The sequence below is a fragment of the Chiloscyllium punctatum genome, chromosome 7 (assembly GCF_047496795.1).
Source record: "Chiloscyllium punctatum isolate Juve2018m chromosome 7, sChiPun1.3, whole genome shotgun sequence".
In the NCBI taxonomy this organism is placed as follows: domain Eukaryota; kingdom Metazoa; phylum Chordata; class Chondrichthyes; order Orectolobiformes; family Hemiscylliidae; genus Chiloscyllium; species Chiloscyllium punctatum.
The window spans coordinates 27,609,892-27,635,718 of NC_092745.1; the positions used below are offsets into that span (position 1 = coordinate 27,609,892).

General features: G+C 41.7%; 1 protein-coding gene across 3 annotated transcripts in view; it reads right to left on the reverse strand.

Moving 5' to 3' along the window:
- LOC140479548 (rab GTPase-activating protein 1-like) overlaps positions 1 to 25,827 on the reverse strand; it is a 506,221-nt gene that overhangs the window by 444,717 nt on the left and 35,677 nt on the right. For all 3 annotated transcript variants that reach the window (XM_072573350.1, XM_072573351.1, XM_072573352.1), the window contains one exon: positions 21,204 to 21,375. In XM_072573350.1, the coding sequence (XP_072429451.1) occupies positions 21,204 to 21,375 (172 nt within the window). The remainder of the gene's footprint in view (positions 1 to 21,203; positions 21,376 to 25,827) is intronic.

Sequence of the window (25,827 nt, forward strand, 5' to 3'; positions counted from 1 at the left end):
GCATCCACGATTTCTCGTGCCACCTCCTTCAGTACCCTGGGATGTAGACCATCAGGCCCCGGGGACTTATCAACCTTCAGACTGAACAGTCTCTCCAACACCAATTCCTGGCAAATATAAATTCCCTTAAGTGCAAGTCCTTCAGCCACTGTTACCTCAGGGAGATTGCTTGTGTCTTCCCCAGTGAACACAGATCTGAAGTACCAATTCAATTCAATTCTTCTGCCATTTCTTTGTTCCCCGTAATATATTCCCCTGTTTCTGTCTTCAAGGGCCCAATTTTAGTCTTAACCATTTTTTTGCCTTTCACATACCTAAAAAAAGCTTTTACTATCCTCCTTTATATTTTTGGCCAGTTTACCTTCGTACCTCATTTTCTTCTCTGCGTATTTCCTTCTTAGTAATCCTCTGTTGTTCATTAAAAGCTTCCCAGTCCTCCGTTTTCCCACTTATCCCACTTTTCCCACATACTTCCCAGAAGTATGTTATACTTCTTCTCTTTTAACTTTATATGTTTCTTAACTTTCCTCGTCAGCCATGGCCACCCAAGCCTCCTCCTCGGATCTTTCTTCCTTTTTGGAATGAACTGATCCTGCATCTTCTGCATTATACACAGAAATATCTGCTATTGTTCCTCCACTGTCATCCCTGGGAAGGTATTGCACCATTGAACTTTGGCCAGCTCCTCCCTCATAGCTCCATAGTTCCCTTTATTCAACCAAAATATTGTCACTTCCGATTGTACCCTCTCCCTCTAAAATTGCAGATTGAAGCTTATTGTATTCTGGTCACTACTTCCTAATGGCTCCTTCACTTCGAGGTCCCTGATCAATTCTGGTTCGTTGTACAATACCAGATCCAGAATTGCCTTCTCCCTGGTAGGCTCCAGCACCAGCTGTTCTAAGAATCCATCTCAGAGGCACTCCACAAAGTCTCTTTCTTGAGGTCCAATACCATCCTGATTCTCCCAGTCTACCTACATGTTGAAATCCCCCATAACAACTGTAGTAACATCTTTGCGACAGGCCAATTTCAGCTCCTGATTCAACTTACATCCGATATCCAGACTACTGTTTGGGGGCCTGTAGATAACTCCCAGGAGGGTCTTTTTACCCTTAGAATTTCTCAGCTCTATCCACACTGACTCTACATCCCCTGATTCTTGGTCCCCCCCGTGCAAGGGACTGAATATCATCCCTTACCAACATGGCTACCCCACCCCCTCTGCCCATCAGTCTGTCCTTACGATAGCACGTATAGCCTTGAATATTCATTTCCCAGGCTCTGTCCACTTGAAGCCACGTCTCAGTTATCCCCACAATATCGTATCTGCCAATTTCCAAAAGAGCCTCAAGCTCATCCATCTTATTTCTAATGCTTCGTGCATTCATATATAGTATTTTTAATTTGTTACTGCCCTCACCCTTCCCATCAACTCCTATTTCACTCAACCTTACAGCATGATCCCTTTTTGAGTTTTCTGCTTCATTGATACAGTTGTCTTTCTTGACTTCCCTGGTTCTAACTTTCCCTTCAATTTCCTTGTTAAACATCCCCCTCCCCCTCCTGCTACTTAGTTTAAACGTAGCTGTGTTGCAGTCGCAAACTTGCCTGTCAGAATGCTGGTCCCCAACCTATTAAGGTCCAAACTGCCTCTCTTGCATAATTTATGCTTACCACAAAACATACCCCAGTGATCCAAGAATTTAAATCCTTGCTTCCTGCACCAGTTCCCCAGCCACACGTTCAAGTCCATTATCTCCCTGTTCCTGGCCTCACCAGCCCAAGGAACTGGAAGCAAACCGGAGGTAACTACCCTGGACGTCCTGCTTTCCAGCTTCTTCCTAGTTCTCCAAAGTCCCGCTGTAGTGTGTTCCTCCTCTTCTTCCCGACATCATTTGTGCCGACACGTACCACCACCTCTGGCTCTTCACCTTCATCCTGCACTCTGTCTGTGATGTCTTTAATTCTGGCACCAGGAAGGCAACACACCATCCTTAAGTCCCGTCTGCTGCCACAAAAACCCCGGTCAGTTCCTCTCACTATGGAGTCGCCTATTACCACGGCTCTGTGCGATGTCCAACTCTTCCGCTCTGTCTCCACGCCGACTTTTGATGAACAGACCTGGCCGCCTCACGGACTGGCAGTGTCATCTGTCTCGACGGTTTCCAAAAGATTCAACTTGTTCCTGACAGGTACTTCCCCCGGGGTCTCTTGCACCTGTCTCCTCTCTGCCTTCCTCATCGTCTGCTCTCTTCTGGTATGGTCGGTGTAATAACCTTGCTGAAGGTCTTGTCCAGAAAGATCTCGTTCTCTCGGATGAGCCTAAGGTCCTCGAGTTCTTTCATCAGTGCTGCAATATGCTCTGTCAGTAGCTGAACGTGCACACACTTTCCACACTGATACGAGCCAGACACACCAGAGTCGTTGACCTCCCACATCAAGCATATAGCACACTGAACCAGCTTGGCAGTCATGTCTTCACCCTCTTCAACTGTGGCGTAATCACTTCATTCAACCTCCTTGTCAAAGACTCCTGAGCTAAAGCCTCACACTTTTCGTGGACTCAGCCCTCTCACCCTTAATTCCTTTATTATTCAAGAAAAATCTCTCTTAGCTTTAAAAACATCCACTGAACATCTCTGGTCAACTACTTCACTGGACAGGTTTACATCCCTCTAGGTGAAGAAGTTCCTTCTTAATTCAGTCCTAAATCTGCTCCCTCTAATCTTGGTACAATGCTTTCTTGCCCTAGTTTCACCTGCCAGAGGAAACATCCTCTCTACTTCTATCTTATCTATTCTGCTCATAATTTCATACGTTTCTATAAAATCCCCCCCTCATTCTTCTAAATTCCAATGAATATAATCCCAGTCTACTCAGTCTCTCTTCATAAGTCAACCCCCTCAACTCCAGAATCAACCTAGTGAACCTCCTCTGCAGCCCCTCGAGTGCCAGTACATCCTTGCTCAAGTAAGGAGACAAAAACTGCACACAGCACTCCAGGTGTGGCCTCTCCAGCACCCTGTACAGCTGCAGCATAACCTTCCTGCTTTTTAAACTCAATCCCTTTAGCAATGAAGGACAAAATTCCATTTGCCTTCCTAATTACTTGTTGTACCTGCAGACCAACCCTCTGTCATTCATGCACAAGGACACCCAGGTCCTTCTGCATAGCAGCATGTGCAACTTTTACCATTCAAGTAATAGTCCTTTTTGCTGTTACTCCTAACAAAATGGATGACATCACATTTATTAACATTGTATTCCATCTGCCAAACCTGTTGCCCACTCACTCAAACTATCTACATCCCTCTGCAAACTTTCACAGTTCTCTGCACACTTCGCTCTGCCACTCATCTGAAAACTTTGACACACTACACGTGGCCCCCAACTCCAAATCATCAAAATAACTTGTGAATAATTGCAATCCCAACACTGATCTGAGGCACAGCACTAGTTACTGATTGCCAACTAGAATAGCAATCATTTATCCCCACTTTTTGCTTCATGGTAGTCAACCGATCCCCTATCCATGCTAATACGCTACCCCCTAACACCAAGCATCTTTATCTTTTGCAGCAGCCTCTTGTGCGCCACCTTGTCAAAGGCCTTTTGGAAATCTAGGTATATCACACCTACTGGTCCCCATTGTCCACCTTGCTCATAATGTCTTCATAGAATTCCAAAAGATTAGTTAAGCATGACCTACCCTTCATGAAACCATGCTGCATCTGTACAATGGGACAACTTCTATTTCTTCTTTGATAATAGATTCAAGCATCTTCCCCATGACAGGCGTTAAGCTAATCTGTCTATAATTCCCCATCTTTTGTCTAACCCCTTTTTTAAACATGGCATCACATTTGCTGTTTTTCAATCTGCTGGAACTGCCCCAGCAAATTTTCTAAAATTCCAGCACTTGCTATTTCTCCCGCCATCTCATTTAGTACATAGAACATAAAACATTACAGCGCAGTACAGATCCTTTGGCCCTTGATGTTGCGCCGACCTGTCATATCAATCTGAAGCCCATCGAACCTACACTGTTCCATGTACATCCATATGCAGTACCCTCGGATGTATTCCATTAGGGCCAGGAGACTTGTCTATCCTTAGCTTCATTAGCTTGCTCAACACCACTTCTCTAATAATGATTGTTTCCAGGTCTTCACCTACCTTTGCCTCTTTGTCAATTACTGGCATGTTATTAGTGTCTTCCACTGTGAACACCGACACAAAATACCTATTCAATGCCTCGACCATTTCATCATATCCCATAACTAAATGTCCCTTTTCATCCTCAAATGGACCTACGTTTACTTTAGCCACTCTTTCTCGTTTTATATATTTATAGAAACTTTTGCTATCTATCTTTATATTCTGTGTCAGTTTCTTCTCATGTTATATCTTACTTTTCTTTATAGCTCTTTTTGTGGCTTCCTGTTGACCCTTAAAATTTTACCACTCTTCTCATTTCCTGTGGATAATAGCCACTCTCTATGGTTTCTCTCTCTCAATTTGATAGTCTCTCTTTAGACATCCGTGGCAGATTTTTTTTTTACAGTCCTTCCTTTTCACTGGAGTAGACTTTTGATAAGCACTTTGAAAAGTTGCTTTAAAAGTCATCCACTGCTCTTGTGCCACCATAAAATGTTTGTTTCCAGTCTACTTTATCCAAGTCCTCCCTTATCCTGTTGCAGTCTCCTTTGTTTAAGCACAGGATGCTGATATTGGATTTTACCTTCACATTCTCCATCTGTATTCTAAATTCAACCATACTGTGATTGTTCCTTCCAAGAGGATCCCTAACCAGAAGGTCGTTAATTGTTCCTGTCTCATTACACAGGACCAGATCTAGGATAGCTTGCTCCCTCGTCAGTTCCATTCCATACTGTTCAAGTGTGTGGCCTCACATGTTTTAAAGGGAACACTGCTTGTTGTATCCTTGCTTTTGGACTCTCCCACAAACCAAACCATCTTCCATACTAGAAAAGCACAGCAGGTCAGGCAGCATCCGAGGTGTAGGAAAATCGACATTTCGGGCAAAAGTCCTGATTCCTGATGAAGGGCTTTTGCCCGAAACATCCATTTTCTTGCTCATCGGATTCTGCCTGACCTGCTGTGTTTTTCCAGAACCACTCTGATCTAAACGCTGTTAAGACAAATAAGTCTAATAGGAAAATCAGGCAGGGCCAGGTTAATGAACACAGCAGGACTAGCAGTCTGAAATGTACTTATGTTAATGCAAGGAGTATAACAGGTAAGGCATACAAGTTTATAGGTGAGTGTGTGGTGGTGGAAAAGCACAGCAGGCCAGGCAACATTCGAGGAGCAGGAAAATTGAAGTTTTGGGCAGAAGCCCTTCATCAGGAATGAGGCTTGTGGGCCAGTGGGCTGAGAGGTAAATGGGAGGGGAATTGGGGCTGGGGTGGGGGGGGGAAAGTAGCTGAGAATGCAATAGGTAGATGAAGATGGGGCAGAAGATGATAGGTCCGACAGGAGGGTGGAGTGGATAGATGGGAAAGGTCAAGAGGGTGGTGTCAAGTTGGAGACTTGGGATTGGGATAAGGTGTGGTGGGAGGGGATATGAGGAAACTGGTGAAATATGAGTTGTTAGCATGGATTAGTACTTGGAATTATAATGCTGTAGCTATTTACAAAATTTGGTTGAGAAAAGGACAGAACCGGCAGCAGGGTTTAGATGTTTCAGGCAAGATACAGAGGGGTATAAAGTGTGTGAGTGTGAGTGTGTGAGTGTGTGAGTGTGAGTGTGAGTGTGAGTGTGAGTGAGAGAGAGAGAGAGAGAGAGAGAGAGGAAGAGAGAGGGAGAGGAAGAGAGAGAGAGGGAGAGGAAGAGAGAGAGAGAGGGAGAGGAAGAGAGAGAGAGAGAGAGAGAGAGAGAGAGAGAGAGAGAGAGAGAGAGAGAGAGAGAGGAGAAAGAGAGAGAGTGAGTGTGTGTGTGTTGGGGGGGGGTGGGGGGAGAGAAAGAGAGAAGAGTTGCATTACTGATTAAGAAGAATGTCACAGCTAAGAGAGGACACCTTGGATGGTTCATCCAGCAAGGCCATATGGGTAGAACTCAGGAATAAGATAGATGCAATCACTATGATGGGGTTATACCTCGAACCTCCCATTGACCAGCAGGAGATGGAGGAACAGATATGTCAGTATATTATAAAAAGATATAAAAACAACAGGGCTGTTGTAGTGAATGATTTTAACTTCCCCTATATTGACTGGGACTCCCTTAGTGCCAGGAGCTTGAATGAGGCAGAATTTGTTGGGTGCATCTGGAATGTTTCTTGAAACAATATGTCAATAGTCCAACTCGGCAAGGGGCCGTACTAGATCTTGTACTGGGGAATGAGCCTGGCCAGGTGATCAAAGTTGCAGTAGAGGAGCAGTTAGGAACAGTGACCATAATCCCATAAGTTTTAAGATAGTTAAGCATGGATAAGGATATGACTAGTCCTCCAGTGCAAATGTTGAAGGAAGGCTAATTACAACAGGAACTGAAGAAATTAGATTTGGGGTGGCTATTTGAGGGCAAATCTGCATCTGTCATATGGGAATCTAAAGGTTTTAAAGGCCAGTTGATCAGAGTTTAGGACTGGCATGTTCCTGTGATGATGAAAGATAAGGACGGCAATTGTTGGGAGCCCTGCATGATAGGAGATATTGGAAGTTTAATCAAAAAGAGAAAGGAAGCATATGTAAGGTTTAGGAAACTAAAATCAGATAAGGCCCTTGAAGAATATAAAGGAAGCAAGATGACTTAAACAAGGAATTAGGAGGGCTAAAAAGATCTTTGGCAAGTAGAATTAAGGACAGTCCTGTAGCATATTAGGTGTACATTAGGGGCAAGAAGGTAGCTTGGGAAAGGGTAAGTCCACTCAAGGACAAAGGAGGGAATTTCTGTGTGCAGCCAAAGGAAGCAGGTGAGATCCTTCAAGAGTATTTTGTATCAGTATTCACCAACATGTGGATGATAGTAAGATTAGGGAGGGGTATGTTGACATTCTAGGGCATGTTTTTATTATTAAGGAGGTAGTGGTACTGGTATCTTAAAAATTATTTAGAGAGACAAGTCTTCAGGGCCTGTATCCCAGAATACTGAGAAATGCAAGGGAAGAGGTTGCTGTGGCCTTGACAAAGCTCTCTATTATCACCTATAGCCACAGGCAAGGTCACAGAAGACAGGATAATAGCAATGTTGCTCCTTTGTTTAAGAAAGGCAACAGAGATACTCCAGGAAAATATAGGCTGGTGAGCTTTAGATCAGTAGTCAGGAAATTACTGAAGAAGATTCTTAAGGACAGGATTTGGAAAAGAATGACTTTATTAGGATGTTCAACATGGGTTACAGCTGAGGAGATGTTGTCTCACAAATTTGACTGATTTTTTTTGAGGAAGTGATGAAGATCATTAATTTTCTAAAATGTCTGGCAAGGTCCTTCATGGGTAAGCTGGCCCAGAAGATCAAGTCACATGAGATCCACAGTTGGTAGGTTGGATACAAAATCTGCTTGGTCATAGAAGACCAAGAAGGGTAGTTATGGAGGGTTGTTTCTCTGACTGAAAGTTTGTGACTAGTGGTTTTCCACAAGGATCAGTGCTGGGACCTCTGCTGATTGTTACATTTAAATGATTTACATGAAAATGTAGGTGGCCTGATTAGTAAGGTCACAGATGACATGAAAATTGGTGCAATTGTAAATAGCGAGAAAGATTGTCAAAGGATACAGCAGGATATAGATCAGTCAGAAAATTAGGCAGAGAAATGACAGAATTCAATCCAGGCAAGTGTAAGGTGATGCATTCTGGGAGGTAAATTGCAGGACTCTTACGAACATTGGTAGACAGAAGGATCTTGCAGTGCAAGTCTATAGCTCCCTGAAAGAACAAGTGGATAAGCTGATAAAAAGAGGTTTCCAGCATGCTTGCCTTCATTAGTTGGGGTACTGAATATACAAGTTGGCAAGTCATGCTGCAGCTATATAAAACTTTTGTTAGGCCTCATTTGGAGTAGTGTGTGCAGTTCTGGTTGCCACATTATAGTGTAGTGATTGTAACAAGGTCAGCCAACTTGACCTCACAGAACATGAGCTCCCTGATTGGGGCTGTTAATCTGCGAAAAATTAGACAGGAATTAGCCTGGAAGTCCCCAACAATAACTCCAGACATCATGAAGTCTCATGACATCAAGTCAAAAATGGTAAGGTAATCCCCTGCAGATTACCATCACTGAACGCCCCCACAATCAAATTCATAGGGTCACTTTGATCAGAAATTGAACTGGACCAGCCATGTAAATACTGCAACTAAAGGAGGAGGTCAGATGCTAGGAATCCTGTAGTGAATATCTCACCTCCTACACTCTCCTAAGCCTGCATACCATCTATAAGACACAAGTCGGAGGTGGAATGGAGTGCAGCTCCAACACACTCAAGAAATTTCACAGAAGCCAAGATAAAGCGGTCCACTTGACTGACACCAACCTATAAACAAGCATTTCTTCCATCACTGACCTTCAGTAGCAGTAGAGTGCACCATCTACAAAATGCACTGCAGAAATTCACTAAGGCTCCTTCAACAACATCTTCCAAACCCATGAGCAATATCATCTCACAAGACAGCAGAAACACCGGACCACCACCACCTGCAAGGTTCCCTCCAAGTTACACACCATCTGACTTGAGAATATGTTGTCATTCCTTCACTGTCACTGAGTCCAAACCCTAGAACTCCCTCCCTAACAGTACTGTAGGTGTATCTACAGCAAATGGACTTCAGTGGTTCAAAAAGGCAGCTCACCACCACTATCTCAATTAGGAATAAGCAATAAATTCTTGCCCTTCCTCAGCTGATTAGTCAGTAATGCTCCACTTGGAGGAAGTTCTGAGGGCATAGATTGCATCATCGCATAAGGGAGTTCAACATCCATTAGCAAGATTGATAGCAGTACTTATGGTGACAAACCTGGTTGAGTACTTAAGGATATATCTGCAAGACTTGTCTTTCATTAAGTTGTGAAGGAACCAACAACAGGGGAAAACCTACTAAATATTTTCAAATCAATCCATCGGTCATAGATGCAACTGTCCATGCTAACATAGGTAGATGCTGACCTTGAAAAGGTGAAGTCGCATTGTCACACTAAGGAAATTCTACATAAGTGTTGAACAGTGACTGCAACATGTGTTCAAGAAAGTAGTGAGACAGAAAGCAGGAAACTACAGGCCAGTTACCTATATCCATCACTGGGAAATGCAAGAATCTATTGTTAAAAAGGTAGCCGCAGCACATTGGACAAATTCATACTATCAGGTACAGTCAATATGATTTAGCGCAAAAAAAGTATGATTTTATCTTTTATTTGAGGATGTAAAAACAGTGGATAACTGAGAAGCAGTAGACGTAGTGCATTTGGATTTCCAAAAGGTAATCGATAAGATGTGACAATAACATTTACTCCACAAGATCAATGGTGTTAGGTTGACATATTATTACGGATAGAGGATTGGCCAACAAAAGGGAAAGAAAGACAGAATAAATGAGTCATTTTCAATTTAGCTAACTCTTACCCAGTGGAGTGTTCCAGGGTTCAATGTAGGAATTTCAACGATCTGCCATTTATGTTAATAACTTAACTGTCATGACCAACTGCATTGTTGCCACATTGGTTGACAATGTGAAGATAGGGGGCAAAGTAAAGAGCCTGCAAAGGGATACAGATAGGTGAAAAGAATGGGTGTAAAATTTGGCAGATGGAGGCACAATATGGAAAAATATGAGCTTGAACATGTCCACATTGGCAGAAATAAACAAGTAAAATATTGCTTAAACGCAGAGAGCTTTGCTACAAATAGATTCAAGTGTTTTTGTATATGAATCACAGATTAATATGCAAGCCAAAAAGGATAACAAATGGTCTTCATCAAAAGAGGACAGCAAGATAACAGTAAGGAAGTCTTGCTGTACATGCAATGGTGTGACTATACCTGGAACACTGTGTACAATTTTGGTTTCCTTACTTCAAGGGGAAGTGTAGTTGCAGTGAAAGCACATCAGAGAATGTTCTAGCCTGACTCTGACTCTTTTAATGGTGAGTTTGTCTTACTAGCAAAGATTAAGCAATCCAGATTTACAGTCACTGCAGTTTAGAAGAACAAGACATTATCTTATTGAAACATATAAAATCCTGAAGTGACTCAGCAAGAAATTGACAGGATGTCCCCTGCAACCGCCCCACCCCAGGAGAATTTAAAACTAGGGCATAATTTCAAAGCAAGAAGTCTCCCATTTAAATAAGGAGGAACATCTACTCTCAGAAGGTCCAGCTATTGAATGCTGAATCATTCAGCATATTGCTGAACTGAGTTAGAGAGACTTTTAATTGATAAATTACTCAACGGTTACTTAAAGGCAATGAGATAAACAGTGGAATTAAAGCCACATCTTTCTTTTTATATCTGTGGCATTACCACCATGCGAAATGGGACAGATCTGGAAAAGATGTAGCAACTCAAAACTGCACGTCTAAGAGGCACTGTGGGCCATCAACAGCAGGAAAAGTGCATTCAACCTTAATCTGCAACTTCACAGCCCCGCATATCTTTCACACTACCACTGCCATCAAGAGGAGATCAACCCCTAGGATCAGCGCCACATGAAGCCATCATATAAGACTACTTGCATGTCAAACAATGGAAACAGTATGTGTTGCAAGCGACTCCACAGTGGATCAGAAAACGCATACCTACTCATGAACGGTGGAGGACAATGGAGTGGAAAAGTGTGGTGCTGGAAAAGCACCAGGGGTCAGGCAGCATCTGAGGAGCAGGATTGGCATAAACCCTTCATCAGGAATGACAATTAAATAGTTAACTGGACGAAAAGGCAGCTCCTCACATATTCCCATCCACAAAGGTGGGGCCAGCCCAGCACAGCAGCGCAAAAACCAAATTCACAATGACCCCCAGCCAGAAGTCCCAAGTGGACGATCCATCTCAGCCTCTTCCAGAAGTCCTGAGCATCACAGATACAGTCATGCCACCAAATCCATGTGAAATCAAGGAACATCTGAAGGCACTGAATACTGCAATGATTCTGTCAATATCACAGTCACAGTGCTTAAGAACTATGTGACAGAACTAGCTGCATCCCAAGCCAAACTGTTCCAGCACAACTGCAACACTGGCATCTACTGGACAACATGGAAAATTACTCATATATGTCCAATACACAAAAAGTGGGACATATCGAACCTCAAAACTACATCATATCAAATCTATTCTTGATCATCAACAAATCAATGGAAGCGGTCAATGACAATGATGTAAAGTAGGACTTACACCACAATAACCGGCTCATTGATGCTCAGATTCGGTTCTGCAAAGGCCACTTGGCTCCTGACTCCAATATTGCCTTGATCCAATCATGAACAAGGGACCTGAACTCTCAAAGTGAGGCGAGAGTAGCTACCCTTGACATCCAACCCGAATTTGAATTAATATGGTACCACGTAGCCCTGGCAAAATTGAGGTCAAGGAAAATCTAAGGGAAGTTTATGGAGTCATTGGAATCATGCCGAATATAAGAGTTTGCTGTTGGAGTTCAGTGACATCAAACAAACACATAATTGTAGGAGCTCCTTAGTGTGGTAGTGCAGGCTCAACATCTTCAGGTTCATTCGTGACCCTTTCCTCACCATGAGGTCAGATGTGGGGATTGTCATTGATGACTGCACGTTGTCGAGTTCCATTCATGCATTCTCTGGTAGTGCTGTGTGTGTGTGCGCGCGTGTGCGTGTGTGAGAGAGAGAGAGAGAGAGAGAGAGAGAACGCGCGCGTGTGTGTGTGTGTAAAATGAAGAAAACCCAAAAAAGCTTAAACACAATCCATACACAAAAAGACCTCATTTCACTGATCAACCAAATTAAAGGATGATAGCCACACTGAAGACAACAGCATCTCAGCAATGCGAAAATGAGAAGGATTGCAAGAGAAATAACTTTCCGCTTCTTGGTGTCGATTACTGACGCTCAGAATTTTCTTAATCCTATATATATTCTTTTCAATCCTTGGCATTTGTATTAAACAGTCTGTCTTTCATCTGTCTTAATTCTGATTGAATGCATGAATATGGAGCTTTGAAGGCGTATAGTTTATATTACATAAATTAGAAATTGTTTCTTTTTACTGCTTTTGTTGCAATTAAGAGTGTTGCAATCAATAAGGTTCATTTCTGTTACTGAAAGAACCAGCCGTGAATTGCATTGGACTCTGAATAGCAGTCGGTCAGGCAAATTGATCATCTTTGTGGTCTCATTGGGATTTTACATAGTTACCAACTTTGGGACAACTTGGGAATGATGGGACACGATTATTGGTGTTCTCCTCTCAAGTAAGTCATGAAATGGTGTAAACTTTTTTCCAAGTGTTATCTCTTCTCAAAAGGCAAATCATTAAATAAATCTACAGATCACATCAACATCAATTCAATCAACAATAGACAGAACGTTACTCTGTTGGCAAGTGAGATTGGAGAGGAACTGTTCAATATCAGGATGTTCAAAAACCAAAGTTTACTAAGCTCGCAGGGACTTATCAAAATCAACCTCATGTATGCTTTTCCATAATGTGAGATCGTGATGTCATGATATTGTCACCAGACTAAAGCAGAAGTCCAGTTAATGCACAGGGATATGGGCTCACGTCATCCAAGGCAGCTGTTGGAATTTGAATTCAATTAACAATTCTCAAATTGAAACCTCATTTCAGTAATAGTGACCACAAACCTATTTTATTATTCTAATTATCCATCTAGCTTACTAATGTTTGGAAAACAAAAACTGCCATCCCTATCCATTAAGATTAACCTGCAGTGTGTGGCTGACTCTTAGCTGTTTCTAAAATGGCTGTTCAGTTCAACACCAATTCAGAATGAACAGTTAATTCTAGCCTTGCCAGCAAGACCACACATGAAAGAATTTTTTTTTAAAAACATACTGGGTTGAATAAAGGAAATGCTTCCATATTAATTTCTCAGAAAGTGAAGACCACCCTACACTTCAAGTTGACTTGTCCAAAAGCAGGGAGATGGTGACAACCCATTGATATGAGGAAATCAATGAGAATCACCATGTCTTCAAAGTGTTCTGAAATACCACAGCGTAGGCGTGGGTGGATCACAACACAATTTAAGGAAGGAGCTGTTATATTATCCAACTCCACATTGACAATACAAGCACGGCTCAGATATCATTAGGCTACTCACCAGCAACGTGATGGAAGAAGTCATCGACAGTGCTACATGGCAACACCTGTTCAGTATCTACTCAGCAACACCCAGTTTGGGTTCCACCAGGGCCACCTAGCTCCAGCCATGGTTTAAATATGGACAAAAGAGAGGAATTCCAGAAGTTAGGTGAGAGCGACAGCCCTTGACGTCAAGGCTGAATTTGACCAAATGTGGCATGAAGGAGCTTGAATGTAACTGCAGCCACCGGCAATAAGGGGAAAACTATCCACTGGTTGGAGTCATACATGGCACAATGGAAGATGGTTGCGATTGCTGTAGATCAGTCAGCTCTGCTCTAGGACATCCCTGCAGGAATTGTTTAGGTTGTCCTAAGCCTAACTAATTTCAGCTGCTTCACCAATGTCCTCCCCTCCATCATGTCTATGCTTATCTATGCTACTTAACTATGTGATCTGCCTGTATTGCTCACAAGACAAAGCTTTTCACTGTGCCTTGGTACACTCAACAATAAATTCAATAAACTCAGATATGGAGATGTTTGCCCCTGTTTGCACAATGTTCGGCACCAGTCACTACTCCTCAGACACAGAAGCATTTGCCTCCAAACACAGCAAGACCTGGATAATACCCAGGCTTGGGCCAGAAACTAACAAGTTACATTCATGTAACAACAACTACGTTCATTAAGGGGACAATCTAACCATTGCCCTTGACAACCTGGAGGCTATCATTTATCAAAAACCGAACTGAACGAGCCATATAAATACGATGGCTATAAGAGCAATTCACCAAAGCCCCTAGCTTAGCACCATTTAAACCCATGACCACTTTCATCTAGAAGGACAAGGGCAGTAGATACAAGAGAACACCACAACCTGCAAGTTCCTCTCCAATCCACTTAGTATCCTGACTTGGAAATATATCGCTGTTCCTTCACTGTCACTGGGTCAAGATCCTGGAATTCTCTAATGTCATTGCGAGATCTCTACATCACATGGATTGCAGCATTCAAAAAGGCAGCTCACCACCACCTCTCCAAGAAAACTAGAGACAGGCGATAAATCCTGACCCAGTAAGTGATGTCCACATCCCATGAATGAAATTTAAAAAACGACTGGCACGATTTCGCCTTGACAAAGAGGCAAAGAACAAGTTTTGTTTTCAATGGTTGACACAGCGGATGGCAGTCAAATTATCTGTCCAGAGACACCTGAACGTACCCTTCACCAAATTTGTCAAAAATTTAAGATCTATACGAGCCAAACATTAACTCAAGCCTAAGGTGTTTGATTCGATTAGATTAGATTCCCTACAGTATGGCAACAGGCCCTTCGGCCCAACAAATCCACACCGACCCTCCGAAGAGTAACCCACCCCCTCTGACTAATGCACCTAACAACTATGGACAATTTAGCACAGCCAATTCATCTGACCTGCACATCTTTGGAATGTGGGAGGAAACCGGAGTACCCAGAGGAAACCCATACAGACACGGGGAGAATATGCAAACTCCACACAGACAGTCACCCAAGGCTGGAATTGAACCTGGGACCCTGGCGCTGTGAGGCAGCTGTGCTAACCACTGAGCCATCATGCTACCCAAGATCTCTCACAAGATGGTGCATGAATCCATTAAGAACCAGCAATGCAAGATGGGTTTATGCCAAGGAATTGTTCTTCTGCAAGCAAAAGCCTGTGATGGAATCAACATTTTGTCCTGCAACAGGTTTTAAGTTTATTCTCGTAAATCATTCCACATAAACTTCAATGATTGCAAAATTAACTTGGAGTTCAATTTGTTGTCTTCTACAAAAAATCTTTTCTTGGGGGAAATGATCAAGCAAAATACACAAAATTGCCCAAAAGCATTCCTTGTTAACTGCACAAGAATGATCTCCTTCCTGGTTGAGAAACATCAGAGGCATGCAGTAACTTGCAAAGCCATATTTCATAACATGACATCAAATTCCAGCAAGCTTGGCTCTTAACCAGAGTATGTAAACAGCATTCCAAACAGGGAGAAAGATAGCTACCCACACTCAACACGTAGGGTGATACAGGTGATAAACATTTAGCATTCAAGTGAAAAAGAAATTGGGATTTGAGCATCACTTCTGAGGAAATGTTTGCAAAGATACGTGTGCCCTCATTTTCCACAATCAAATTAGCTTTACAGATCTCTTCAAACAATTGGTACAAATATATTTTCTACTAAAGAAATAAGTACCTGTAAGTTGAACATCATCTAGTATTCTAAAATTACACACAATTCTCCAGCCGAAGCAAAGTTTTATATGGTTCCAGTATTACCTCCCTGCTCTTAAACTCTATGCTTCAGCTAATAAAAGCACGTATCCCACATACCTTCCTAATGACTTTATCCACTGTCCTGATATGTTAAGGTACTGGTGTCCCTCTGATCATCAGTGCTTCCCAGAATCAGAACATTCATCATGTGTTCCCTTGTCTTATTTGTCCTGCCCAAGTGCATCACCTCAATTTATCGTCATCACTATTTGTATTGTCTGCAAACTTACAGATCAACCCTCTTCAATTCTAAACCACTTATACAAACCACAAATGGCAAGAGACCCAACAGTGACTTCTGTGGGACACCCCTGGGCACTTACATTCAGTTGGAAAAACACCCTCACTCATCACCCTCTGCTTCCCGACACTCAACCAGTTGTGGATCTAATTTTGCCAAATCTCCTGGATCCCTTTGCTATCAGACTTCCATGGGGGACATGTTCTTATGGTCTCAATGTAAAAAATAAGAAATAGGAGCAGAGTAGAATATTCGACCATCAAGCCTGTCTCACCATTCTATAAGATCAGAGTTGTTCTGCCCCAAACCAAAACTCTTCCTTCATGTAGCTCCTCATAACCGTCAACTCCAGACTATTTCAAAAATCTATTTACCAACTCTTTAAACACTTTCAGTGATCTATCCTTCACAACTCTATGGGGTAGAGAATTCAAGGTATAGACTACCCTGTGAGAGAAAACGATTCCTTCACAACTTAGTTTAAAATGAGAATCCCCTTATTCTGACACTATGTCCTCTAGGTTGAGATTCCACCACGTGTGGAAACACCTTCTCAACATCTACCCTATTAAGCTCCCTCAAACTTTTGTATGTTTCAATAAAACCTGCAAAACGAATAAACCCAAATGACCTGCTTAACCATTCTTGATCATTCAACCCCTTTATCCCAGGAATCAGTCCCATGAATCTGTTTTGAACTGCCTCCAATACAAGTTCATCCTTTTTTCAAAACAGGAACCAAAACTGGACACAGTACTCCATGTGGAGGCTCACTAATACCTGAACAGTTGTAACCAAGAACAAGACATCCCCATTTTTAAACTCCAACCCCCTAGTAATAAAGGCCAAAATTCCATTCACCTTCTCACTTATTTGCTGCAGCCGTGCTAACTTGACTGAAAACAACCAATGCTGGAGATCACAGCAGGTCAGACAGCATCCACGGATAGACAGCAAGCTAATGTTTCAAATCTGGATGACCCTTCATCAGAGCTAAAGTGAAGTGTGGAGGAGACAGCATTTTTGCTATAGTTTGGGGTGGGAGGGTGATCGGTGCAGGGTGCTGGTGGAGAAAAGATGCTGCAAGTTCAGATTAAGTGATCACAATGTGAGGATGGCAGAACAATGGTGTGTCGCCTGCCAGACTTGAAAGGACAGATAGCCACCTTAGTGAGGGGAAGGAAGAGGGGACGTGAGAGCAGAATGTAACAAGTTAAAAGATCAAGGAAGAAATAGTTCACAATTTGAAGGTGTTCGATATTAAGTCCGGAAGGCTGTAAAGTGCCTAGTCTTAAGGTGAGATGTTGCTCCTCCAGTTGGCACTATGATTCACTGGAACGCTGCAGCATGCTGAGGACAGACATTTGCTCTTACCTGTGCTAACTTACTGTGTTTGATGCACAAGAACACCCAGAAGCCTCTGCACTGCTCTATGTTGGAATTTCTCTCCATTTACTTAACAGTCTGACTTTAGATTCTTCCTCCCAAAGTTCATGACCTCACACTTTCCTACATTAAAATCCATCTGCCAAGTTTGTGCCCAGTCTCTGAGCTCATTTCTGCGTCCTTGCACTCTCATCGCAATAGCAATGTCTATATTGTAAGTACATTTGTGTATATGACACTCTGCATCCACCCCTCTCCAACCCCTCCAAGGCATTAACATTGACTATAAACAATTGAGGAGAAAGAGATGACTGCAGATGCTGGAGATCAGAGTCAAAGAGTGCGATGCTGGAAAAGCACAGCCAGTCAGGCAACATCCAAGCAGCAGGAGAACAGACATTTCGAGCATAAGCTCTTCATCAGTAGCTCTCCCTGATGAAAAGCTTATGCTCGAAACATCGACTGCCCTGCTCCTTGGTGCTGCCTGACCAGTTGTGCTTTTCCAGCGCCACACTCTTTAACATGAACTGAGGCTCAGGACTGATCCTGTGGCACTCCACAAGTCCAAAGATGTGCAAATTAGGTAGATTGGCAATGCTAATTCACCCTACTGTGTGCTAGGAATGTGCAGGCCATGTGGATTAGCCATGGGAAATGCAGGATTATAGGGATAAAGTAGGGGGCCTGGGACTGTGTCTGGGTGGAATGCACTTTGGAGAATCAGTACAAACTTGGTGGGTTGAATGGCCTCTTTCTGCACTCTTACGATTCCAAATTACGTGTTTCCAAACTGAAAAGGCACTATTAATCCTGACTCTTTGTTTTCTGTGTTAGTCAATCCTCAATCCATGCTAACACATTATCCTCATTATACGGTACCTTATGAGTGCTGATTGGAAAGCCTTTTTTTATTAACCAACTCTGCTTGTTACATCCGCAAAGAACTCTAGCAAATTTGTGCAACTTAATATACCTTTCACAAAACCATTTTGACTCTGATTGTGTTCAACAATTATTTCCTTAATAACCTCAATTCTACATTCCTGAATATCCCCAGTCATCTTTCATCCCTATCTCAGGGATAACTGAAGTTTGCAGGAGTACTCCAGATATCTTTTGCTTTTTGGATGTGTAATTGTTTCCTAACTTAATTCCTAAAAGGTCCACATCTAGGTTTGTGGCTGTGTTCCTTAGTCTTAGGCTGTCCAACTACAGAAACTGTTTTCCTCCATATTGAGCTCCCCTTAATATCTTCAAAACTTTGAACAACTAACCTCAAATCTTCTAAATTCCAATGGGTTACAATGCTAGTCAGTGTCATCCTACCTCAAAATGTAGCACTTGGTATCATTCTAATAAACCTACACTCCATTTCCTTCCAAGGCTAATATATATTCTTCCTAAGGTGCAATGACGAGAATTAAACACAATTCCAGAGGTGGTCTAATTAAAGCTTTGTGTAGCTGACAAATTGAAATCCTTTATATTCTAGTCCTGTATGTTGTACGAAGTCCAGTATCCCATGAGCCTTCTTGATTATTCTTGTATCTGTTCAAAATGTTTTAATGATTACTCACTCAGACTTCCAAGTCCCATTCACTTGGTCTCGCTTTGTAATTTTATGCCTCCATCTAAACTGGTTACAATACTACCAACCTCTGCATCATTGTTAAGCTTGTATTTGTGGCTCTTTTTCTTGCAATCTAAGTCATTAACAAATAGTGAATATCAGAGGCACCAACACTGAAACCAACATTGACTACTTGGGACATCTCAGAAACTCAATCTTCATCAAACAGTGCATTTATCTTCATGAGATTGCCATCACTAAGGAGGACAAGGGAAGCAAATTTGTGGAACCATCACATTATAGTTCCTTTTCAGATCACACAAGATTCTGATTTGGACATCAATCTCTATCATTTGTTGTTTCTGGTTCTGTACTTTGGAAGGATGGAAAAAACACCATTTAGAAATGAAAAACAAGATTAGGGGTGGGTGTCAAGGAAAATGATATGACCACTTCAGGAAAATGAAAATGCGACAGACAATAATTGTAGCCTTTTTAACACCATCCCTGTGCAAATCAACAACTCTTCATTCAAGTAGACATCATTCATTTTGGATCTTTTTCATAACAAACAGCAACAGTTTTGAACAAATTCACTTAAATCTAATAAAGTTCACTGAAGACACCTAAATCAAAAATATCAATAATCAGTTCTGATGAAGGGTCACTGAACTCAAAACATTCACTCTGTTTTTCTCTCTCTCTCTCTCTCTCTCTCTCTCTCTATGGATGCTGCCAGACATGCTGAGTTTCTCCAGCAGTTTGTTTTTGTTTCAAATTTCCATCTGTTAAAGAGTCAGAGTCAAAGAGATGTACAGCACAGAAACAGACCCTTCGGTCCAACTCATCCAGGTCAACCAGATATCTGAAATTAATCTAGTCCCATTTGCCAGCACTTGGCCCATATCCCTCCAAATCCTTCCTACTCATACACCCATCCAGATTCCTTTTAATTGTTTTAATTGTACTAGCCTCCAACGCTTCCTCTGGCAGCTCATTGCATACATGTACCACCCTCTGCATGAAAAAGTTGCCCCTTAGGTCCCTTTTAAACCTTTCTCCTCTCTTCCTAAACCTGTGCCCTCTAGCTCTGGACTTCCCAACCCAGGGAAAAGACCTTGACTGTTTACCCTTTCCATGCCCCTCATGATTTGATAAATCTCCATAAGGTCACCCCTCAACTTCTAATGCTCCAGGGAAAACAGCCTCAGCCTATTCAGCCTCTCCCTTTAGCTCAAACCCTCTAATATCCTTGTAAATCTTTTCTGAAACCTTTCAAGTTTCACAATATCCTTCCTATGGGAAGGAGACCAGAATTGCACACAATATTCCAGAAGTGGACTAACCAATGCCTTGTACAGCCCCAAGTTCTTCCTTTTCATTTCTGCACCTAAACCAATATTCTGTAATGAAAGCTAACGCCTTGTGTTTTATAATAAATTAAAGGATGCTGCCTAATTTCATAATGGTATCATAGCTGATCAAGCTATCTGCTGTGCATTTCCACTATTCTCATGTCTGGTGAAAGCAGTCATTAACCAGCTTTAAAATACAACTGCGAAAATATATATGTAGACATCCTTTTGGGGGACAAAAGCTGAAATGACAAGAACAGCCACTGAAAATGTATGCGATGGCAAAAATATGATCCTAAGACCATCTGTATGTAATAACAAACAAAGCAGTGAAAGTGCTGAGAGCAGATTCAATTGGCTAGATACCTGGTCAGATGGCACAGAATTCTAATCAAGATAATTTATCTGAGCTTCAAGAAGGGAGTCGACTTAGTATTAAAACCTTGCAGTGGTTAAGCCAAGTGCTGTCTTGTTTCAGAAAGCAGACTCACTCTCCTCGCTGATGAAGCATGAATGCAAATAATGCTGGGGAGGGGGAAAGAAGGGGGCGAAGGAAGGAAATCAGATGACAGTGACCAAATTTGGCCATCCCGTGCTGAAGTCAAAGCTGTGCAGTGTATTTCCTTGTCACACTGGTGCACTTTCCATAAAAGGGGTAGGACACAATACCTCGTACAAAATGAGCAAGACGTCAACGTGCTTCCATCGCTCAAAGACATGAATCATAAGGGACGGGAGAGTAAAATGAATTAAACGGTTAATTAAAATTTTCACAGCAGCATTCAGAGGTTGCTGGAGCACAACATTATATTTTCAACCTAAGTACTATGGACCAAATTGATGCAGGATTGAGAAATATTCATGGTGGTTAAACTGTGTGCTGGATAACTTCTTGATTTCACAATACCATACTTACTCTCACCAGTGTAATAGACCAACACCTTGTGAAAAAGTAGCCTAAATAATGGATAGAGCATACTGTTCCTTGCATATTATCAGAATATGTATAGTTATTCCTCACGTACTAGCAGCAGGAACTATAATTGCTATTGGTGCGTGCCAATAATTATTCTTTTACCTTCTTCTGCGGATGAGGTTAAAATTAAATGCAGAGGTTTCTGTTTCAAAGATGCTTCACGTGTCATCAGGCTTCTGTATCCCTCCTCATCTCCTGCCCCGGCCATCATTTCATCTCTCTGGCCTTCCTCCAGTGCCTTCTTTAACTGCTGCTCACTTCCATTGCAAGCTATCTGTGGGCAGTGAACACAAAATAACACATTCCTGTAAAACACTCATTCCACAAACACTGGCAATTTGTAATTCAATGTGTGATTATTCAGTCACTGCCAATAGCAAGGTCTCTAATTCGACTTAAAAGTTGAGAGCTTGTTTTCAGTTAAAAGGTTTCCATAACTGGAAATTCAAAGGAAAAACTCAGCACTTAACTCAAATTGGCACTTACCTGCACAAATGACAATCTCATATTTACACTAACAACAAGCTGCTTCATTTGACAACTGCGCCACAGCGCTGAAGTGGATAATGGACCTGGCACATCTTTGTACTCATCACTAAAACTGGTACTGTAGCGCTTTAAACGAGGTAAAGCCCCAGATACTTCTTTTAACACATAGTACGAAATCTAACATTCTGCAAATTCTGAACACTGATTATAAAACCAATCGAGAAGGCATGTTGTATACTTAACCCTTTACAACAATTCTTAGGTGTCTACTGCTGATAATTCAAAAACATTTTCTTGTGCTAAAATGTTTTGAATCAACCAATACAATTTAAGCTCTACCTGTTCCAATGAAATTTGGCACAAGCTATAGGAACAGCACCATATCATTCAATTACAAACTCTGGACTCAGCATTGAGTTCAACTACTGTACTTCTGACAATAATCTTTGCCTTCAGTCAGCAGCACACCTGCTCCAGGCACACCTTTTGTTTCTTTGTTTCTTTTCATTCTCTGTCTCCATTTCCTTTGACTCTGGAGGACTAACTTTTCTGTCAATCTCTCTAGACTTCCATTTGATCACGAATTTGCTTTTTAACCCTTACCCCGTCATCACTGTGCTGACAACCTCAATGATATTACTAACCTTGCCCAGTTCTAAAAAGCTAACTCTTGCTCTCTCCACAGATGCTGCCAGACCTGCTGAGTTTCTCCAGCACTTTCTGTTCTCGGTTTGAATTTACGATCCAGAATATTCAAACTGAACAATAAGTAATAAGCAGATTTTCATCGCTTGCATTAGATATTAATTTAAAACAGCTATGAAATAACAGATATGGATTATGCATAAAATTCTGAAGGCTTCATGACTGTTAAGCTGAAGGAGACTTCATTCAGGCTTATAGGTAATACCTGAAGTATAGAGGCCTCTGCATCAACTACAATTCATGCAGTATGAATGCACCACTGTAACTGTAATTCAGACTGAATTCAGTTCTCATGGCACTAGTGGCTCAGGTCCACCCAACATTTTGTTGAAAAAAAAACTTAGATAAAAATAACATTCCCTTCAGCTTATTATGAACATCTCAACAGGCTCACTCATTTAACAAGATCAAAATGAAATAGTTTCTTTTAGTAAGTACTGTAATTCAGTGCAACACACACTATAACCAATGATTATAGCTTGTTTCAAAAGTCAATTGACAATTTAGTGATGAAATTTCTCTGCATCTCAGTCCTAAAGGTCTTGCCCCTTATTACGATATCAACAACCACAAAGCCTGGACTGGAATTAGAGACTGGCAGATAATTTAGTTATTGCGCAAAATGAGAAAGGCCTTTAGAGACAGTTGAATTGCAAATATATCCCCTTAAAGGGCAAAGAATGAGCATCCAAAGCTACAGCTCTCTGAATGCATACAGATATTGAGATTAAATTGAAACATAATAAGATGTGTGTTAAATGTTGAGTTCATAAGTTATAATTAAGCCAAATAGAAAAAGTACAGGACTAAATAAAACAGGAATTAAGAATAGGAGAATACCTAACCAGCAACATATAAAGGAAGACGAAAGTCTTTAATGAACATCGAAATATTAGAATATAGTCAAAGGTCCAATTAGACACCAAAAAGGAGAAAATTTATAAAGGTTAAGAGTATGTGTAAGTTACTAAATGAGTACTTTGCGCCATCTTCACGAAAGACCAGAAGGCTGCCAATGTAACAATAAAATAACGTGAACTTACAAAAATTTGATAGGATAAAAATTGAAAGACAACTTATAAAGAAGGTTTGCAGTGCTTAAGATAGAAAAATTACCCAGTCCAGATGGGATGCCTCCTAGGTTGCTAAGCAAAATAAAGGTGGAATCAGAGGAGGCTCTGATCAATTTACCAATCAACCCTACATTAAGAAAGTGGTGCCAGAGCTCTGGAGAACTGCAAATTTTACATCTTTGTTTGTTCAAACAGAGAAATCAAACATGGCAACGATGTGCCCATCAGCCTCCCAGAGATTTAGAGATAACAATCCAGAGAAAAATAACTGGTACTCAGTAAATGAACGCCAGCAAGGATTTATTAAAGACAACACAGAAGCAAAATATCAGTACTATGGATACAAGAAATCTACAAATGAACATGAGAAAAGGTCAGCAAGCCAGACACAATCAAGAGAATTGGGGTGGCACAGTGGCTCAGTGGTTAGAATTGCTGCCTCACAGCACCAGGGTCCCAGGTTCGATTCCATCCTCGGGCGACTGTCTGTGTGGAGTTTGCACATTCTCCCCGTGTCTGCATGGGTTTCCCCCACCGTAAGATGTGCAGGTGAATTGGCCGTGCTAAATTGCCCATAGTGTTTGGTACATTAGTCAGAGGGAAATGGGTCTGGGTGGGTTACTCTTTGGAGGATCGGCGTGGACTAGTTGGGCCAAAGGGCCTGTTTCCACACTGTAGGGAATCGAATCTATAAAAAGAAACAGTTACTATTTCAGGTTGAGATGACCTTTCATCGGGTGGAGAAACTTTAACTAGAGTGGATGCCAGGGACAGCAGACTTCAGTCAAGTGGCATGACCAGAGAAACACCTTGAAGCAGATAAAGGCCAGGGAAGATTTGGTTTTGGTATGTGAAATCGTACAGGGTCATTAACCAGAGGCACAGGTTCAAGGTCATCAGCAAAAGCTCCAAAGATGACATGAAACAAAAGCCTAAATTTGCTTGAAAGGGTGCCAGAAGCATGTACATTATTAATATTCACAAAGGAAGACGACAACTTCCTTTAGTGGAAATATTTCCAGGACAATGGGGAAGGAGAAATAGGGTACAAATAACCAAATTACTGGCACCAGTGCTGAGTGTCACATGGCAACTTTTTTGTGTTTCATCTATGGTTCCACAAATCTTGCCAGCGAAGCAGTTAAAATTTCCACTCGCCCAAGCTCAACCTGGCCTGCTAACAAATGACAAGAGTCATTATAGATTAATGGAAGATTGGATCACAACTGACACATAATTAGCTTACACACCTTGCACCTGTCCACCCTCAACTGTACCCTATGGACTTTGCAATTGCAAAGATGCTATTTTTTGATCTTTTGAATTAAAGCTGATCCAAGGAGTGTTTGTTTTTTCCCCCTCAACTAACCTTCCCTTCAGTCCTTCATAGAATTCATGTATTCATTGAAGAGGAGTTCCAATTGTTTTAGCTTCTCACCAGAGGACCTAAAGCATTACTAATACATTTAACGTGCACAGAAGTCAAAAATGATTACAAATTTCACAAAGAATGAGGGCACTCAAGTGCAGCATATACCTTGTCAAGATGACATGTTAACTCAACTTGGTATCACAATTACACAGCACTTCCTTAATGCTCTTCCCTGTCAGTTCGATGCTCTACAACCACAAAGCTGGAAACAGAAATCTTTTCGTTGAGAGCTTCCTTCTCACTGAGGCGGCTTCAGGACAATCCACCATATCCAATAACCGGCTCTGTCAACTCTGTTCACATTTTACAGCAGGACAATCGACAACAATCTCGGCAAAACAGCCCCCAACAGAGGAACAGGAATATGCCATCCAGTCCATAGAGCCAATTAATACAATAATGGTTCTACAAATAGTTCAATGCTTTTCATCTACACTATTCCCTTTATATTATTGGCAATCAGAACTCTATCAATCTCTACCATACTCATTTCTTACTTCAGTACAAAATTACATTTCCCTTATTTTTAAACTGTGCCCACTGATGCCTGCATCTACTTTGCCTCACCCTTAAGTATTTTATATGTTTCAATGAAATCACCACTTTTCCTCCGAGACATGAGAGAATACAGGTCCAGTTTGTCCAATCTCTCCTCATTGGACAGTCCCACCATCCCAAAAACAAAGTGAGTGTGGGGCTCTCAGACCCCAATCTGAAACTATCTTGCCCAATCACCGTCCCTCTTTTCCCACACTCCCTCTTTCCCCAGCCCCTGCTTCCCAATATTCAAACATGCTTTTCAGGAAATAATTCGACAGTTATCTGAAGAGGAAATATTTGCTGACTTTTGGGGAAATGACCAAGATTGGATACAGGTGTATTTCTCTTGCAGAGGACAGAGACATAAATCAGCCAAAAGCCTGATGTCGGTGGTGGGCAGGTTGTTGGAGGGAATCCTGAGGGACAGGGTGTACATGTATTTGGAAAGGTAAGGACTCATTAGGGATCGTCAACATGGCTTTGTGTG